This window comes from Molothrus ater, chromosome 5 (genome assembly GCF_012460135.2).
Source record: "Molothrus ater isolate BHLD 08-10-18 breed brown headed cowbird chromosome 5, BPBGC_Mater_1.1, whole genome shotgun sequence".
NCBI lineage: Eukaryota > Metazoa > Chordata > Aves > Passeriformes > Icteridae > Molothrus > Molothrus ater.
This window is the reverse complement of record NC_050482.2, coordinates 68,773,702-68,793,459: the sequence shown is the minus strand read 5'-3', so window position 1 is coordinate 68,793,459 and position 19,758 is coordinate 68,773,702. Positions and strand designations below refer to the sequence as shown.

General features: G+C 41.7%; 1 protein-coding gene across 3 annotated transcripts in view; it reads right to left on the bottom strand.

The window, feature by feature from the left end:
• The window catches only part of CALD1 (caldesmon 1), a 172,540-nt gene that overhangs the window by 72,328 nt on the left and 80,454 nt on the right, over positions 1 to 19,758 (bottom strand). For 2 of the 3 annotated variants that reach the window (XM_054514968.1, XM_054514970.1), the window contains exon 4: positions 13,470 to 13,581. In XM_054514968.1, coding sequence (XP_054370943.1) covers positions 13,470 to 13,540 — 71 coding nt within the window. In that variant the 5' untranslated portion in view covers positions 13,541 to 13,581. Of the gene's footprint in view, positions 1 to 13,469; positions 13,582 to 14,269; positions 14,520 to 19,758 lie in introns of those variants that run through there. The other variant, XM_054514967.1, reaches the window with a different exon arrangement.

Below are 19,758 nucleotides of genomic sequence, written 5' to 3'. Positions count from 1 at the left end.
ACCCTTCAGTCTCCTCAAACAAAATCTGTAGAGGTGAAATCCCACAAAATCCAGGTGGGAAGGGGTTACAAGGAGGCGTTACTCCTCTCCAGCTTCTGAAAAGGAAAATTAAGAGCACAGCTGCTCCATAAAAGCCCTGCAGCCCATGCAAATCACCTCATGCCATCTCAGTGCCAGCTACCCAACAGCCAGTAGTCCCAGCATTATCAGGCTATCCACCTTATCAGCCTCCCTTGCCAAGAGAAATCATCAGCAGACACACTGCAAGATCTCCCTATCAACATCCAGGAGCCAACAGCCAGTGGCAGAGATAAGCAATGGCTCCGCATGCCATTTTCCCTGCCATAAAACATACACAGAGTGCTTATTAGATGTAACAGAGGTGGGCCAACCTTCAAAGACCTTAAAACTTCCGGAGAATGATTCCTGAAGTCTGTGACCAAGGCTGCTTTTCATGGCTTCTCCTTCTAAAGGTGGCCTGTACCAAAGGACAGGTGCTAAAAGCTGTGGGCCTGGATGATTTGCACATCATTCTCCAAATTCTGCAGCCTGGAGAAGATCTGGTAAGCACAGAGGCAAGCAAAAAGCACTACTACATCCCTTCTGATAGGTTTGTGGCTGAGTCCCTCCTCACTCCCCATTTGGAAAGCTAAAGGAACTGAACTACCCTGCTGAAAGAATGATACATATATATATCTACATTTAGTAAATAATTGAGAAAATGCCAGAAGCTCTGGTTATAGAGGTGTACAAAGCAGCTTTCATCATGAGAAGCACCACAGTGCTAAAAGCAGTAAAAAATAGCATTACTATTCCCAATAGAAGGAATCACTTTCAGCTACCTTTTAAGCAGTCTGCTCTGGCCAGATCTCTTTATGTTTATTCTTACATCCTTACTTCATCTAATTAAGCATTTAAGCTTTAAAGAGTCTGAATTCTAACTAGAAAAGAGGTTGTCCTATTAGGAAAGTCTCAATTTTAAACCCATTCTGCAGCTCTGTTTATCCTGTGCTGCAGAACAACTTGAAGGCACTACAGAAGCAGGCCACGAACACAAAAACCCTTTCCTTGTGGAAGGTGAGAGTTCACATGATAACAGCTTACATTTACAGAAGCATCTCTCACATCAAAAGTGTTTTACAAACTATAGAGACACACATCTCCAGCAAAATGCAGTTACTGGTGGTGTAAAAGGTGGCAGCCTACAAAATCGTGCACTCCAATGGGACAAGGAAACATTTTTAGCTGAGAACACTCCATGTTGCCCATTAAAATGGCACATTCTTCACCTCAGAGCACTGAAGACCCCAACATTTACCATATGCAAAGGCAAATAAAGACAACATCCAGAATATTTTGATTAAAAACAATTGTCTGGAATACAAACAGCCGAATTTACAACGTGTTGGGTTGCTGCCGGATGTCAATAGAAAATGAACACATGCTGTAAATTCAGTGCTGGCTAATTAGGAAAATCTGTACGTTTCCCAAGCCTGCTTCTCTGTAGGTAGGACTAAAGGGCAACATTATGTCATTTCCATTTGCGCAGGGACTCCCTGTTGACTTCCATAAAGAATTTGGCTTAGAAACTGATGACAGGGTACAGCCCAAGCAGAGGGAAGAACAACCAATAAATAAATGAAGATGGGCTGGTGATGGAAAAGTCATTGCTAGTCACCAAGACATCTTACCAGAATTTCTGCCAGCAGTAGAATGAGGATAGGGCAGATGAACCCTGCTCTCAGTTACACCAATCCCTCAAATCCAGAGTAACTGTTAAACATGCACAACCACCAAAAGCAGGATTCAGAATGAAATGAAAGGAGGGCAAGCCTTGAAAAAGAATGCAATTTAACATGGGATAACTTTGAATGTATGACATGGCCTGTTAAATGGGTCCTCTGACTTTAACTGGCAGCCAAGCCTTTCCTCATAGATCTACCCTGCTTTAAAACATTTTCATTTCTATTCGCTTGAATTTCAGAATTCTTCTGTTATCTCCAAGCAAAGAGAGGAGTTTAAAAGCTTTCATCAGCTAAACTGTATGTTTTGTGGTCTTTGCTCCACTTCTGTGCATTTATGCCTTTATCTCCTCAAAGCAAGATATTCTATCCAGCAAAACCACACAGCCAACAGATTGAGAAGTCACATTTCCTCCAAAGTCAGCATAACCACAAGCATGTAAGACCTATGGTGATATCAAAGGCAGTACCATCAGGATCTCATTGTAAGGATGATGTGAGCACCGTAGGTGAAATCAGGATGGAGCCAGCAAAGAGAAACAGAGAAACAGATGAAGAAAGTTAGACTTGCAAGATATGAGTCACCAAAACACCTTCAAGCACTTCTCTTCACTCAGTGTCAGAGCTGGTGACACAGCTGAAGTCTTTCATTATCTTCATAGTTTATTAGGTACTGTATTAGGCCATCTGATAATAATCAGTAAACTAAAAATTAGATTACAAGTCCATTGGATTTGCCTGAACATTTCAGGTTTGCCTCGAAGACATATTTTCCTCATTCAATTTACGTATATTCTCCACTTATATTCAGTCCTGAAAAAACACAATGATATTTTCATTACTTAGTAGGAGGTTTTCTCATATTAATTTAATCACCAATATATTCCTTCTCATTAGAATATTGAAGTGAATCATCCATGCCATCAGAAATTTGGGTGAGAAGTGAGAATATAGCCCTGAAGGAACTTACTCAGTCCTCCAGTCTAAGATGATTACATGCTAATGAGAGAAAAGACTCTCTAGCTTGTACAAGAGAGAAGGGGAAGGGGGGGGTGGAATTAAATCTTTTCCTTAAACAAATTCCTCTTGTGGCATTCCAGCACAGACAAACCCTCCAGCTACCATAACTCACTGGTTTGAAAAGGTCATTAGCACTCTATCTCATTTTGCTGGGAGAAGGAAGAGCCAAATTCATGGCCATGACATGAAAATTTGCCCTTGGTATTGCTGTGGGATGACCTGATCCCTGAAATCCTGCAGAGGACATTCTGAGGGATGTTTTTTTGTGAAATAACAGCAGAATCATGATAGTCACAAATCCATCCATCCTGCAGCCCCAGGGAGAGCAGCAATAGCATCAATGCAAAATACACAGAACTTCAGGCCCTGCTTTTTCCCCTTCTCTCCACTCTTCCCTACCCAACTATTTCTTCCTCCTTCTCAGAACAGCCTGGATGTGTGGCCCAGACACATGATGCCTGCACTCAAAAAATAAGCAGCAGTTGGGAAGCACTTTATTATCCCTGTCCTGACCTTCAGAGGAATACCCCACTGTGCAAGCTGGACCATAAAAGGAATCCATGTGTAGCCAGTGTTTAGAAAATCCATCTCCTTGTCCTTCCCAGCTCTGGTACTGCCTTATTAAGACACTGAAGTAGTGGCTGCTGGAGAATCTCGGGAATGATCCGAGCAACAGTGCCCAGAACAAGCTTGTCAGCTTGTGCAGGCTGAAAATGAACTTGAAAAAGCTGTACCTGTTCAGCTTGGTGACCATAAGCTAGTCAAAGAAACCTATTCTGAAGAAACTACATCATCCTATTCCTGTGGAAATACATACAATTTTCTTAATTTTCTTTTTTTTTTTTTTAATTTCTAACCAAACATTTTCTATGTGGGAAGAAGGGACAAAACTCACTGCAGGTTGAAGACTTTGGGATGGCATGATGTGACATGCCAATACAATGATATAATCATCTCATGAGAGGGGGCACAAGGACAAAAAACCCTTCTGTTTATGGATTATGGAAAGGGCTTTCCTCTCTAGTCTCTGCTGTGCTCTGGTCCTCTGAGGAGATGATAGCACTGAAGAGTGGGAGGTATAGAGGCAGCCTTTTGTGGTGGTTCACATCCCAGCTGTAAGCATTTCTTTGAAAATCTGATGGCTACGTTTTGAGTAACAATTCTGGAGTTCAGGTGAAGATCAAAAAACAAATTTGTGAGGTTTCCTGCTTGTTGTTTTTCCCCTGCTCCCAAAAGGTCCATTTCATTTAAAGACATTTATACCATCATATTTCTTTTCTCTGCTAAAAACCACAGATGGAAATAGTTTTATTCTTTTCATTAAGTAAGCATTCTGCTCTGGAGCCAACTTCAGCCCTATATCTTTCTCACCATTGTAATTATAACTCTGCCTTTCAGAAATTCCCAGGATTGATACACCGAGTATCTGATTTTCTCCCTATCACTAGAGGGCTGACAGTGTTATAAATGAAACCAGCTTGCTCCTGTTAACACTGTCTGCTCATTGGAATTCTGCTCAAAAGCAACCTCCCAACCTCAAAAGATATATTTCTCCAAATTAATCTATTACACATAGGAACCTGTCTGGTGGTGGGAAGATGTGCCTTGTGAACACATTACTGCCTGTGTTCTCAGTGATTTTAGAAGAGCATCACAGCTAGAGAGTCTTTGCTTGTGCACAGAAATAGAGAAAATTACCTCAAACCTGGTTTGAAACCAAGTGCATTAAATCTGTGCAAACCTCCCAGTGCAAATGTGACTGTGCTCACCCTCCCAAGCTGTTTCACAATAAAACCTACCTTGAGAGAGGCTCAGCTGACCAGCAGTAAATCCAGCCATGGTGATTTGGCTTCTTCCCACTCTGTGCACTTAATTGACTCTAAAATTTGCCATGACATGCATGCATCAGGTCAAAGAGGTCTCACTAAGAAGGGAGTACTTGCTCAATTCAATCAATCAATCAATCCATACACCAAAATGTTGCCTCAAGCTGGTGGAAGAGGGAAGTAGGAGTATGGAGAAGTAACTTCACCAAACCTTTGAAGAAGCTCTGCTTTTGGATACCAATTTAGAGCACCTCTTCTGGTCCCAGCACAAGAACCCAGTCCACCTAAGAAGATAACCTTTGCTAGAGCAGTCCTTGCTGTCTGCTTCAATTATGTCTGCATTGAAAATGGGTCACAACCCACCTTAAAGAAAACAGGCATGTTTATAGAAAAATGTCAGAGAAAAAAAACCCAAAAACCAAAAAAGATAGTCACAACTTGCTGTTGAGTTGCAGCCTTCCCTTGATTTTCTGTCAGCATGACAAACTTGCTGGCCTTTTACTCAAGACTATCTAGCAAAGACTATTAATAAACAAGTTTATTAGGACCAACCAACAAGTTTTGACAAAAAAGGAGCAAAACAGCATCTATTTATATTTCCTTAATGTCAACCAACGTGAAGCTAACCTTTCACTGTCACATACACTACCCACTGGTTTATACTTTCCAATAAACAAAACGAAATGCATCCTGCTTACTTTTCCACTTCCCATCACCCTCGCTGCTCCCCAGGAAGAGGAGGGCTCAGCTGCAGCACCAACACAACAGCTACTGCTCCTAATCTGTGGCTGTATCCCTGTGTTGACCTGACCCTCTGCTCATGCTCCTGGGGACTCTGCTGTCACCAGACTTCTTTCCCAAGGTCTGGTTGCCCACTGACCTTATTTCTGGCCAGGAACTTGTCCTGAGCTCTGTGCTGATGAATTAATTAGCCCAAGAAGCACAGCCACCTGATGAGTTCCTTCATGCCATGAAAGACCTTGATCAGGCAAGGACAATCTGCTGGCAAGAGGGATTTTCCTCGTTTAGCACGAGCTAATAAGTGGGCTACGATGAGAGAAATAAAGCCGCTTATAAACAATTATCTTCGGCAATTAAAAACTTGTTTAAAGGCACAAAGCCAAAAATGCAGAAGCTAATTGACCAAATGAGATGCTTCTGCAAGTTGAAATCAGTTTGGGGTTTCATTTGTAAATCACGTTTTTCCTCTGTGGTTCTTTGAACTGAGCTGTGAAGGGATGGTTTTGCCCAGGCTGCCAGCAGTCTGATAGTGTTTACATAGCTCAGCTTATTCGTGTGTAAAACTTGTTAGCATTTGACTTCATTTCATCTATTATTCCTGTAAACCAGTTGGCCTCAGCTTTTTAAGGGGAAATCTCATCTCCTGATCATCTGTTTTAATTTCAGATATTAGATCATAAAGACGTTAATAAAATACAAACTCACACTGAGAAGCAGATGCTCCTAGAAATACTCTGGCTAAATTTATTTCATGTTAATCCTTAAAGAGTCTTACAAGCTGGGCAATAACTGCATTTTCTCTCATGTCTGATAATCTCTATCATTATGAACCCAGAATACCCTGAAAAAAGTAACAAATTATGCAATAAATTCAACAATGTTCTTGTTCTCTTTAGAAGAAGGCATTTAAACGTAATAACTAAGAGATACCATTCCAAGTCTGCAAATTTGCAGTTTTAAAGGTTGATATTAGTTCTTCTTCTGTCCAGACCCTTGCAACACACATATGCAGCCTACAGAGTACATTACTGCAGGTAAATATATCAAACATATTTGCCTGAAGAGTGTTTTTTTAACTTTTCCTAAGACACAGGGATATTCCATCAGCTTCTTCTGTATGACAACATCACTATTAAATATAAGACCTTATTTAGTCAAAGAAGGGCTAATGTAGATTTTTCAGCCAGCTCATTTGTAAGCACATGCATTTGTGTGATGAGGTAAATGTAATCCTATGGCGTGAGAATGCTTTATAAAATGAATTAAATTAACTCTGCCACTTGAACTAGTTGTGGATATCAGTCACATGGAAAATGACTAAGCAGTTGAGAGCTGAATTACATCCTTATTGTCTAGGAAGAAATACAGAAATAGAGGGATTTTCCTGCCTAAGAGTCTGACAGAAGTAGAACAGGGACCAAGAACAGAACCTTTTTTAACTCTGAGTCAGTTCAGGGCAATGCCTTTGTTCTCTGCCATGTGGAGTTAACAGAAGTTAAGCTGTGTGCCCCAAGGTGGATGGCACAGGAAGTTTGAAGCCTCTGTGCCTTCACAACTTTAGGTCAATGTTCATTGACACAGCCTTTTTGCATTTCAAGTATCTGAAATGTTTTGTATGGGAAAATTTTGGTGGCAGATTTGACATACACTGTTTGAAGGGGCAGAGATGCAAGAGTGCTGCAGTCTGCTCTGGCTTAATAGACTGCATACTGCCAACTTGCATCTAAAATACTAAACAGATGTAATTTTTCAACATAAACATGGCAGGAAAGCCATTGACACTTAATTGTACTATATCAGCTACATTTCTTCAGACTCATGATTTTCTTTGTGCAGTACCTATGTTTTGGTCTAATCCTGAAAATAATGATAAAATTCCATGTTATATTGCTCCTCACATGGTCCTCTTTTAAGCAGGCATGCTTGTCAGAATTATCAACAATAAACACAAAAATCTGTGTCTCCATGCCTGTATTTATTACATATTTAAATAAGATCCAGCTCATGAGGGACATCAGTCCAGTTAAAGCTAATAAATTTACAGTAGGAAACAAAGGGCAGGTTTTCCATTGGCAGTAGGTGGGTTACCTGATTACAGGATTGGAGGGGACTCTTTTCACCCAATCATTTCCAGAATTTCTTGATGTTTGCAAGAGATGAAAGATGGGGCATTTTGCCAACTGTCAGTGCTACATTGGAGCTGTCCTCCTAAAAGCTTGGCTGGTACTGCACACTTAGTACCCAGATTTCAGAGTGATTTTAACACACTAAAATTCAAAATCTGGATTATCATTTGAAGTACTAAGGACCTGATTTTGTTGTCTGTTTAGGAACTGCAGTGGGTTCAGCTCAGTGAAGTCTGTGCTCTATATATCTAGCTCTCTGGAAGAACAAAGCTGCTTTTGTGAAACATTTCCCTTGCATTTTAAAGAAAATGCAATCTGAAAAACACAAAAATTTAACCACTAAATCCTACCAAGCTTTCCACACATCTGATTGTTTCCTCCAGGGCATTTGAAATGCTGCAATAGCAAAGATTTGTTTAGTATCCACTCTCACCTGAGAGTGCCTACACTAGAGAAGGTTTTAATGAGCCACTGGGTCATGCTTTTCTGCCTGGGTTAAGAATGAACTCCAAAAATTGCACAACAGAGATTAGTGTGAAAGGCCAAACCCACCTCAACCATCCAAATATGTCCTGTCAGTCCTGGAATTCCAGGCAGCTGTGAAGACAGGTTAACAGCTGGAGCACTCTGCTTCAATTTGTTCTCAACTCTCACGCATCTCTAATCTTATTTATTCAGTGCCTAGATATTTAACTCCTGGGCAGAAGATGTCATGTCTTGGCTCTAGCAAAAAGGTGAGTATTTTACAGAAAGACAAACAGAAATCCCCAAAATATTTGCAACTTCAGGATATACAAAGTTCATGGAGAGATAAAACCACTGTAGGTTTTTTTCTAGTGGAAAAAGGGGTTTGGAATAGGCAGGAGCACAGCCCTTAGGAGGGCAGAGGCTTAAGTTTTGGGGAAATTCGATACTGAAATAAAACATGAACATTGAGAAATTACATGGAAGACATATGCAGCCAGATTCTCTTATGGTCAAACATGCACTCACTGAAAACTTGTATTAAGATCATATTCTCCTTTCCTCAACATCAACCTGAATTGAAGCATAATCTCTGAAAACTCTTCATAAAAAACATAATCAGATGCTTGAGAACAAGAAATGGACAAGTCCTAGCATTTCAAGAAAAGGGAAACCAGAAAGGAACCATTTTTGTGTAATTCCTAAACTCTGGACTAACATTTCTCACTAATGTACACACCATACCAGGGCTAACTCCACTGCAGGAATGAAAAAACAACTTCAAAAGTTATTTGTGGTCATTCAACATTGATCTGACATGGACACACGCTTACCCTCACTGTCCTGGACAGGAAAAGGGCATTTTTTTACTTCCTGTGGCTGGCAAAGATGACACTTCCTTGCTCTCCAGAAGCATTAAGATGCTAGAGACAAAAATGTGCCCAGTGTTAACCCCTCCAGAAGATAAAAAACGTGCTTCTCATTGTCCTGCAAAGATGTACCCTGCTGGTTTGACCTTCTTAACTTGGTGAATCAGTCTTTTGTGTGCTACCTGAGCTACAGCAGGCTCAACAGGAACAGCAAAAAGCACCTGAAAAATCTTTCTGGTTCTCTACGCACCTTCACAGATCCAAACTGAAATTCATTTAACTTCTTTTTCAGTTATACCATGTTGGGATTAACCACATGTCTTGTTTTAGCAGTTGTTTTATTAAGCAATTTACGAACCCAGGAGATTTTTAGCCTCCTGCAAGGCTGCTGCCATCCCCAACCTGCAGGACCTTTCTTAAAAAAATAAAGAAATCTTTAACCACTGCCTTTAGAAATTAATGCTATCAGGAACCATACAGCTTTGTGGCAGTGTTTTTCTCTATGTCCTACTCACATAACCTTTTTTAGGGTGAATTTAGTAATAGTAATTACTAGTAAATAAAAAACTAGTAATAGTAATTAATCTAGTTAAATATTTCTTTGCCACATTTTCACAACAGGGTGACCAACATCTCTCCTTCCCCATGATAAGATCTGCAATCCCTTAAGGAAGAGCATGACAAAGGGCAAAACTCTGATTCAGATTCAAATTTAGGCTTCAGCTCAATGGAGGCCAGTCTGACAATGACCCTAAGACCTTCCTGAAGTCTGCAGCAGTGATGATGGAGCAAATTGGATCAACTTCCTAGCATAATTTTTAAAAAACAAACAAACAAAAAACAAATATAAACAAAACAACAACCACAAAGTAGAAGTGAAAATTCATTGCTGGTACAATGGCAAGTCAGCCACTTGTAAATTTGAGGCTTTTGTGCTAAATAGATTAACCTGAGAAATATTCTTTAGAAAGTTCAAGGGGCATATTTTTGCTCTCAATTATGCTGAAGTCAAGGAATTACGTCCATTGTCATTTCAAGAAGTATTTCACCTCAGTTTTTCAGAGCAGCTGCAGCAGACTGAAGTGGACCAGCAAGACACTCAGAAAGCACCACCCCTGCAGACACACACAAACCCTGCCCAGCTCCAGGCTAAATTCCTCCAGCATCAGTTACAACATCAAAATGACAAAACCCGATGGTTTTGTTCAAGAGAACATCTTTTACTGCCTAGGAAGAGGCACAAAGCAGCAGGTGGTATTTGTTTTTTCCCCTTGCTGAAAGAAGTCAGTCCCCTGTGCTCCAATTCCACATGGGATTCTCTTCCTGTCAGCTACGTGCAGCTCAGTTGTGTGACAGCCCTGACACTCCAGCACAGAATGTACCCTGTGTCTTCACCCAGCTCCTTCCAGGGCTGCCACTGCCTCATAAATCAGCTGGCTGGAATAACTCAGGTGGGGCTTAATCCAAAGGCCACTGAAATCAGTGCAAAGCTTCCCTCTGGCTCCAGGCTGGTACCTCAGGGCTTTATAAAACCCAGGCACAGGAGTCCCTCTGCCCTTGGGGAGCAGGACAAAGCCTCAGCTTTGCCACAGAGCAATTAAAGACGTAGCACATCCCATCATCCCAACAGCTGGAGGTTTTCCTTTTTTCCCTGACCTCACACCAGATACAGAATGCTGCCAGATGGGCACAAGTTAACACTGCCATACTTTGTCCTGGCTTTCCCAGGCTGTGCCTGAAAAGTCTCCTTCCCCCCTGAGGTACCTGAGCTGCTGGGTCCCTGCCAGGCTGAGCACATGCAATAAATCTGACAGCCTGGGAGAGAGCTGGACAAAGTCCCATATGTCTGCTGTTGGAAATGTGCCCCCTAGACAGGTCTGCAGTGCTGCTCCAAACACATTGATAGGCCTCCAGAGATCCAGACAAATAGAAATAGTTTAAAAAAATAACTCTGGCTGGACAACATTTCTGGGTGGGCACACTGAGCCTGTGTGTGGAGTCCAGAATGTCTGGAGTACCTTGAAATTATAAAAACTTAAAATGCAAAAATAAACCCACCACTTTGTTTTTGAGTTGGTGTCAATTTTTATCTGAGTTGCCTCGGCATGAACTACTAGCCACAGCACATACCAGGGGTGAAATGCAATGTTAGTCTTTAAAAGACAAAATGAGTCCTCAGGATCAGTCTTAAGCATATGAACCCAGAATGCCAGGGCTACACTGCACAAAAAGAGTATCATTTCCAACATGGAAAATGGAAAAAAAGCCCAGAACACAATGCCTAACACCAGACCTCAAGGACTAAGCTTACACTAAGCTTCTCCTAATATTAAATAGCTGGACATGAGTGGCTCCAGCATCACAGACACTTGGGAATCTGACAGCTCACGTATCCTCACCACTCCCAACACAGCCTCTGGCTCTGATGAAGCCATGATAACACCAAGCCACTTGGGCATGTGGTGCAGGAGTCCACACTGCTAAATTTTCACCCCTCAGTCCTTCTTGGGCACAGCACCCAGCTAGAAAGAAGGGCTTCCAATGGACATTTATCCCAGGAAAAGGCAAAATGCTGAGTTATAACACTGCTGATGGGAATGGCTGCTGGCATTTCTGGCTTTGCTGTTCTGCTCAAAGCCTAAACAGTATATGGGAGACCTGGCAAGCATGTTACAGCCTACAGAGATATCCATCTCTCCATCTCCCAGCAGAAATGCCTTCAACCAGTGCTGGATTCCCCACAGCAAGTCTACAGCCCACTGATGGGAGGGCTGGGGAAGTGGCCTCTGCTCAGAACTTATCAAGGAACGTTTCCAAGCTCCAAGTTGTGCTTTAGGACTGCACAACCCACTTCATAAAACACCTGAAAGCATTCAGAGGCAAGTCTGGCAAGCAGATTTCTGCAGCTTATGACATGTGAACATGTTGTGGTCGTATTATTAAAGGCAAAGATGATCCCCAAATCCCTAAAAATCTGAATTCGCCAAAACCAATGCAGCATCACATATTCATTTGTTAATAACAGCCCCAGCGCTGCTGCCCTTCCCTCTGTGTGAGCCCTGCAATGGGGGCAGATGCTCAGCTCAGCTCCTGCCCCATTTGCCCTCTCTGCAGCAGGATTTGGGAGGTCCCAGCTCCCGGAGTCCCATTCCAAATTGAGAATCAGGCTCTGTTATTGTTAAGGCAAACCAAAAATAAAAAGGCCAGACAAAATTATTTTTAAGATCCTGAGATTTTTAAAGCAGTCTTGTGAGTTTTAAGGGGTCTGAGTCATTGTGCTTGAATGCTTGAAGCTGGCAGCAGCAAAGGGAGGACAGCAAGATTTAGCATACAGTAATTTATTGTTGAAAGCCTTCAACTGTGTGGGAAAGGGCATGGAGCACATCTGCAGTGATTAAGGGAAAAAGGGACACAGGCCCAAGCCCTTCTCCTCCAGCCAGGCTGCCACCAAGCTACCCTCCTCCATGAAAGCACCACACTAAACCCCAACAAAGCACCCCAGACATGGAAAAAGCACTTCCCCATTAGCAGGATGGGACACAGGTGACACCCTGGGTTTCAGCCCCAGGGATGGCAAGGGCAGAGCCCACTATCCCCAACCCTGGGGCTGTCCCTGCCTGCCTAAACCAGCCACACCACATGGCTGATGCCCAGGTCACCCTGCAGCCTCTGAATGCTCCATGAGAGCCTGGAGGTCTTCAAAGAGAAGTCAAGTGGCATTTTTCTACAGAAATGCCCAAATCACAGCCCCTAACATCCTCCACAGACCACCCAAGGCCTCTATTCCCAGCAAACCCCAAGGTCTTGGTCTTGCCTTTAACAGCTTTGCTCAAAGAATAAAAAAAAAAATTAAGTCCCTATTCAGAATTAAGTGCAAAAATGAGAACAAAATGTGCTTAAACCTAGCTTTTTTTTTTTAATCAATGCAGTGTTAATAAGTGAAATCAAATCTTTTTATCACTGAAGACATTTCAAAAATAAATGGAGCCTTTCTCCCTGCTTATACTGGTGTAAATCATGAAATTTCATTAAAGCAAACAGCACTGTACAGGTGTAAAATGGGTTTAGTTAATGAAATGTCATTGCTAGTATTTTCATGGTATTTCTTTCATAAATTGACATCATCATACCCACATCAAATTCTGGTCTCATTTCACCAAAGTAAATCTGTGGTAACTGACAGCAAATGCTGCTCTTGCTGCCCACATAAAGTGACTGTAAATGAATAAAAAGCAACAGGCAGTACAAACACAACAACAACTGCACAGGGATGGAAGACAATTCACACATATACCAAGTGTATCCCAGCTTTCAACTTATAACCTTACCTTTAGTATATATAATATCTGATATATAAATACCTGGCAAACATAATCCCTTCTGCACAGCACTCACACAATCTGAGGATTGAGCTTTCCCTTCTCTGATTTCCATAGAAATCATAGAAATATTGCCACCTTTGCAGTTTATATTTATCCGTGTAGCAAAATAACTAGGAGCCAGACATTTACAGCAGTCTAAGGAAATCAGACAACACAAAACCCACAATGCTAGCTAAAGCTGATTTTTTGGCACATATCTTTAGCTCAAGGACTCTTTGGAAGTTAAGGCAGAAATTCTCAGAGCCACTGCTAATCAAAGGCCAGGCACCAGCACCATTTTCCAGCTGCAGTAACTCACCTCTCTGCTTCCAGGCGCATTTCCTCACGCTTTTGCCTCCTGAGCTCTCTGCGGCGTTCAAAGTCATCCATGGTGGGTGTTTAAGAGTTCCAAGCTCTGGAAAGATCCAAATCTAAAAGGGAGATGAGCACTTAGATGAGAGTGAAAACACAAGGGATGCATCTAACCAACTGAGTCCATTTAGTTTTGTTTTGCTGCCTTAGCTTCGCTGTAACTATTTTGGTTTTCCATCAAAAAACTCAACTTCCTCGGTATTGTTGAGATAAACAAGATTAATGAAACGTCTTGTAGGATAAACATAGCCCGTGCCTGCATTTAGTTTCCTAGTTAAAATTAAATCAACATGCTTCAAGCAAGGACTGTATACATCTGCTAGCCACAGACTAGCTATTTGTAACGTCACAGGTCTTTTCCACTAACAAAAGCAACAATTCAGCAGGATTTTTAACTTCCAGCTTCCAATTTTTCACCGCAAGCAATAAAAGCACTGCACAAGAGAGTTCTTATTTTCTTTAGCTGCACAGATAATTAAAAGTTCTGCAGAAGTTAGTCCCCGGCCGGCTGTTCCCACCCCCACCTTCAGAAATGCAGAAAAAAGAAAGCAAAGAGAAAATGAGAGAAGAAAGAAAAAGAGGGGAGAAAAAAATAAAAAAGAGAACAAAAAGAGAAACAAGAAAAATAAGCCACTGCTTTTAAATACCAGCCAGGGGAAGTCAAACTATGTACAAACCCTGCTCAAAGAAGGAAGAGCAGCAATACTTTTTTTGTGGCTGAATCCGCGCGTTTTGCCCGTGCCCTACCTTCTTCTTTATGATTTAGTCCATGAAGTATTTTCCCCTTTACAGTTCTTCATATACAAAGCCTTCCCAGCCTCGGTTTATATCCCATCAAGCCGACTATTACAGAATTCCCCTGCAGCCCCCAAACCAAAAATGACTACCAGAAAAGGGAAAGCTGTTCTCTTTTTGTCCCTGCTTTGTTTACAGAGCTGTCAGTGGTTAGTTAAACTCTGCCTGGAATCTGGCATTTAAGGCCTGCTCTAAGATTGCTTCCTGTGCAGGGCTGGAGGCCTCAGCTTCCTCTGCAATCCCAGCCCCGGCGCTGCACTCTGAGCACTCCCACCCCCCAAAATCCACTTTTCCCAGCCCCTCACTCCGCAGGGAAAGCCCAGAACTTCCAAAGGTGGCTCAGGAGCTGCTTGCAGCTGGGGGCAAACCAAGCCAAGGTGCATTTGGGCATTATTTGAAGGGCTCTGTTTGCAGATGGAGATCTGTCTCGTGGCTTTATTTATGTTCCTGCCCACCGGGGCAACAGCCAAGTGCCCTCCCCATAAAATCACTGGCACCAGCAAAGCCTTGCTTGGCTTCAGGGAATTCGTGGCTTTTTCTGCCCCCTGTTTTGGATTAAAACACTGCTGAGGGCAGGGGTTTTGTGAAGGTTATTTTATTAGTTTACTTTCCCTGGGGGTATTTTCTTTTTGATTTGTTCCCAGATTGGGGGATTTAAATTTTTGATGTTGTTGATGTGATTTTCCTCGCATTTGTCTGGGGTTGTTTTGTGGAGATTCAAGGGAAAGATTAATTTTGCAAATCTGATAGAGACATTACAATTGTTGCCTTTTTATAAATTCAGTTAGACCATGCATCTAAAAAACAAGCTGTAAACAGATTTTTTTGCCAATCTTGTGTTTACTGTTAGTGCCGGGTACCCCTTGAAGAGCCCAGAACAGCAAATCTTCCATTTTCTCCCAAGAAATGCTTCCATCTCAGCCCACATATGCAGCCAAACCTGGCCCCAGTTTCTTTACTGGAGGACTGTGAGTTGCAGGGCTGATGTGGTTCCCCCTGGCTGGGAGACAAGGATCAAAGGAGGAATGGCGCACTACAGAACAAGTTCAAAGCAGCACGCTGGGTTTCTGTGCAGTGACAGTGTCCTCAGGAATTAAGACTGTACCAGACAGCAGCATTTCATCTGTGGAGCAAAGTCACCATCAGGGATTTAAACAAAGATTTGGCTGTTAGGATGACAGCTCACATGCTAGAAACAAGAACCCCAAAGCTTTTTTCTGCTTTGCCTCCCCAAAGCAGACATGCTTTGATATCTTTGATTTATGTGCACCTTTATCAGCTCCTAGCCAGCCAGGCACACCCCTCTCTGCACCTCTCAAGGCACAGATTTTCTTTCTGGGCTGCCCAAGGCTCTGTGCACCAACATTATATCCCCATGCCCTCTCCACATGGTCCTCAGCACCACCTCATCTCCAAAAGCTCAAGCTCTTCCTCACTGAGGAAGTCTCTGGAGGATAATAACAACAACCCAGAACTATTTCTGTTCTTCCTCCCCTCTTTTCCTCCCCAGGAGCACTGGGGAGATTGCCCAGAAGTGATAAGGAGTTCCCTGATGCAGCAAATTTTCCCCATCCTCAGGATACTTTTTCTGTGGTGCAATGAAGATCAGATGGATGGATGTCTTGGGAGGATGTCAAGGGTTTATCCCAGTGTAATTTCTCCTCTCAAAGGACCGAGGCACAGCCACTGCATGACATTCAGAAAGCTTTCAATCCAAATCTCTCTTTCATAACTCAGGAAGCCACTTGGGAAATGGAGTTCAGGTTAACATTTTGACCTTTAGCTAGCAAAGCCATATTAGTGCAAGAAAAGGAGGCATCAGCCAGAAGTTTCACTTGAAGAAGTCAGCCATTCAGTGCTGTTCACTGTCTCCCCAGAAATGACAAGATGTCTTTCACCTCTGAGAGCCACTTCACAATAACACCTAAAAATTCTTCCCATTTCCAAAAAAATATGTAATATATAATACTCTTTTTTTATACATGGTATAAAATCTAAGATTCTCAGAAGACTAAAAAATTGCTTTACTTATTGATGTAGGTAGCAATTATTGGAAGTGTTTGCTATAAGCCATATTTTGGAGTATGCACATTTTAATGTTTCTTTTTTAAGATTAAAATTATTCATGAGTAAAATCATCCTGGGACAAAATGTAACACTCCACCCAGCTCCCCTCCATGGCCTGCCTTCAAAGCCACTTGGGAAAATGTCTCTCTGCATGACCTTCCAAAGTGTGCAAAGACATTTCAGTTTTCTATTTTTCGATTGCATATTTATTTTCCTGTAACACTTATTTTTAATAAGTTGGTGTCAAACCAAAAAAGTTTCACTTCCTGAAAAGAGGAAAACTATCCCAAGAAAACTGTTTCAAAAGCAATGTTTCATTCAACCTCAAAATGGAAAATTCCTTAGTTTTATTTTAAATATAAAATTTTGGGGCTTCAAAATATTTTTATATGTCAATTTATTTTTTTTTTCCAAATTATTTTCAAGTATGTTTTTCATCAAATTCACCTAGACACCAATAAATTTTAAAGAAGCATAAATATATATATATGTATTTATCGAATAAATGTGCATGTCTGAAATTATTTGACCAGTTCTATTCCCTGGCATCCAAACCTACGTGCAAATTACTGGAAGATGGGCTACTCTTGCACGGTGAAAAGATCCACCACTTACTATTTTGTTGTTTCTACTTCAAAACAAGACCCTCAGCATCTTTTCAGCTTTTACACCACTGAAATAATCTGAATTAAACTTGTGGGGGTTTTCCACACCAGGTTCAAAAGAGAGACCTGTGGAAAAATTTACCTACACTGCCACATTGCTTGAATCAGAATCACAGCAAAGTATGTGCCCTGAAAATGTCATCTCTCCCAAAAAAATCCTTCAAAAGCAATACCAGTCCCTCCCTCCCTCTCCACACCTCACATAATGCCTTTGATCTTCAGCTGACTATGGTTTATTGCTAAAATTTGTTGAGTTTTTCATTGTCTTGCTAAAAAGTATTTTCTTCAATGACAGTCACATTTAATCCCTCCCAGAACAAAGCACACACATGCAAATCCCACTTCCTTTTAGGCCTCATCTCATGAGAGAGTTTGAAAATTTTGTCTTCTTTCTTCAAGCTTTCATCCAGGTAGAAAGCCAAAAGAAAGCACATGGTAATTGCAAATATGTGACAAAATATTTTACTAGTGCTTGGTGGGAATATGCCTTTTGAAAGCAAACAATAAATTGGCTGAGTAGAAATACACACACACAATACAACCATATAATTGCATAATCCAGTATGGAGAGCAAAATAACCTCCTGCTCTGGCTCAGATTTAACACTGTCCTCACCCTATTCCCAGCACTGCTTTCAGTGACAACTCAGCATCCAGGGGGTCTTAAAAACAGACAAGCCAGTCTGGCAGCAAGCAAAATGCAAACTACTACTAAGGTCTTTGACAAGAAATGTCTTTCAAGAACTCCCAGTCATTCTTTCCATCACACTGCACAAGCTCCCAGACTCTGATGTTTAGGCTGAACTTCTACACCAGTTTCAACCTGGATGGGCCAAGAAACTTCAAACAAAAGCAAATTCCCTGAAATGACACGGCCATGTACTGCACTGATGCCTCAGGTTTATTTTTTATATTTTTCAGATTCTGTGTTGCTTTAGTGTGTAATTCTGAGCTTCATATTAGGGGATGGTGAGCTCTCGGCACAGAGCAGGGAGACAAAACAATTCCTTCTCTAGCTGGGGACCAATCCAAATTTCAGGCCCAAGAGCACAAACAATGTGGGCTGAAGAGAGAAAAACAAGCAGGATGGGACTTCATAACCTAAAGTTCTATTTGGACAATGAACTGCAAGATGCAAATGGAGCAGAACTGATCAAAGGGAGAGACCCCGTGAGCAGTTGTGCATTTTGGGGCCATTTTGGTTCATCTTGGGTGCAAGCCCTGGCTAGGCTCTGGTGCTGCCCAAGGCTGATCCCTTGAGGAGATCCTTTTAATAAATCCCTGCTTTATTCTTTAACTCTGTTCTAGCTCAGCCTTCACAAGGCATTAACACAAGGCTCTGTGCTGGCCATGCCTGGTGACTGCATCACACAAGCACGTTCCATCTTATTTCCCTCTTAGTACAACAGCAAATTTCCCAATTTCCTCATTCACCTGAAGGGAAGCAAGAGGATTTGGCCTAAGTTTCCTTGTAACAAGAGAAATCTTCTGAATTTACCCATCATATCTCAAGACCTCTGCACGCTGTGCCTCAGGTGTGTCCCCTCCCTTTCTGAGCTCAACAAACCTCTCAGGATGGTGAATAAAGGTGGGCTACCAGCACAGGCCCATCCTGCACAATAATCCCAGTTCTGCAAGAGCTGGTAGAAATTTCAGGGCCCTTTCAAGTCCAGCTACACAAAGGTTTCCCATTGTCATGGTTTGCATGCAAAGCTTTGCATCGCTTCTCTAAATGTCTCTCATGCCAAACCATGACACCCATGTGCTTGCAATTAAACATTTGATTGTCCTCTGACCTGTCCTCACTGCAGGATCAGGTGGTGACAGAAGACCTAAGTTGTTGCTGTCATTGCCCTCTTTATTTTTCCTAATACTACCACCAAAACCATCACATTTCCTATTAAATTTTGACTTGAACCAAGACTGCATGCAGCTTTGTGACTTGCACTCCATTAATCCAAGTGTCCCATTTTCCCATTTGTGTCCACCTCAGGTGGCTCAAAGCCCCAGCATCAAACCTTCCAAATGTCAGCAGAGGACTGGTAGTGGGAAGCACAAGAGATATTTCACATTAGCTGGCTAAATGCCATGACATGTACTGTATCCCTAAGTCCACCACTGCCCTTTCTTTCTACTTCCTCCACCTCAGAAGTGAAAACATAACCTCTCCATTGCCCCTTTTGAAGCTAAAAGCAACTCAGCAAGCAACACTCATTGTCTAAATGTGACTTGTTTAATCTGGCACCCGTGAAATGCAGGTATGACAAGCATTCTACTGCAATAACTGGGAGAATTAGAGTTCCTTAATCTATCTTCAGTCAAAACAAATAAATGTGTTTTTTATTAAAATCTGTCAGAAAACATTTGGAAATTATTTTCATTGCTCCCCTATTAAGTCTGCTTTAGAAGCATTCAGTGCCACTCAGGTCTTTTAGAAACAGGTATGACTTCATTGAAATCAAAAGGTGGAGTTCAAAGGATTGATTTCTCCTTTGTCACACCTCATGCATGCTCCTTCTTTAATCCAAGATGTTAGATATCATTGGAATCATATATTAGCCACCAGTAATGCTCCATAAATTCATTTTCAATGTTCCTTTCATGCAAAACCACATCTGCAATTGTTTCTGTAAATTTGGCCAAGCATTCATGTTGACTGCAGAAAATAAACTCTTGTACATATACATATATGCACACATACCCACAAACC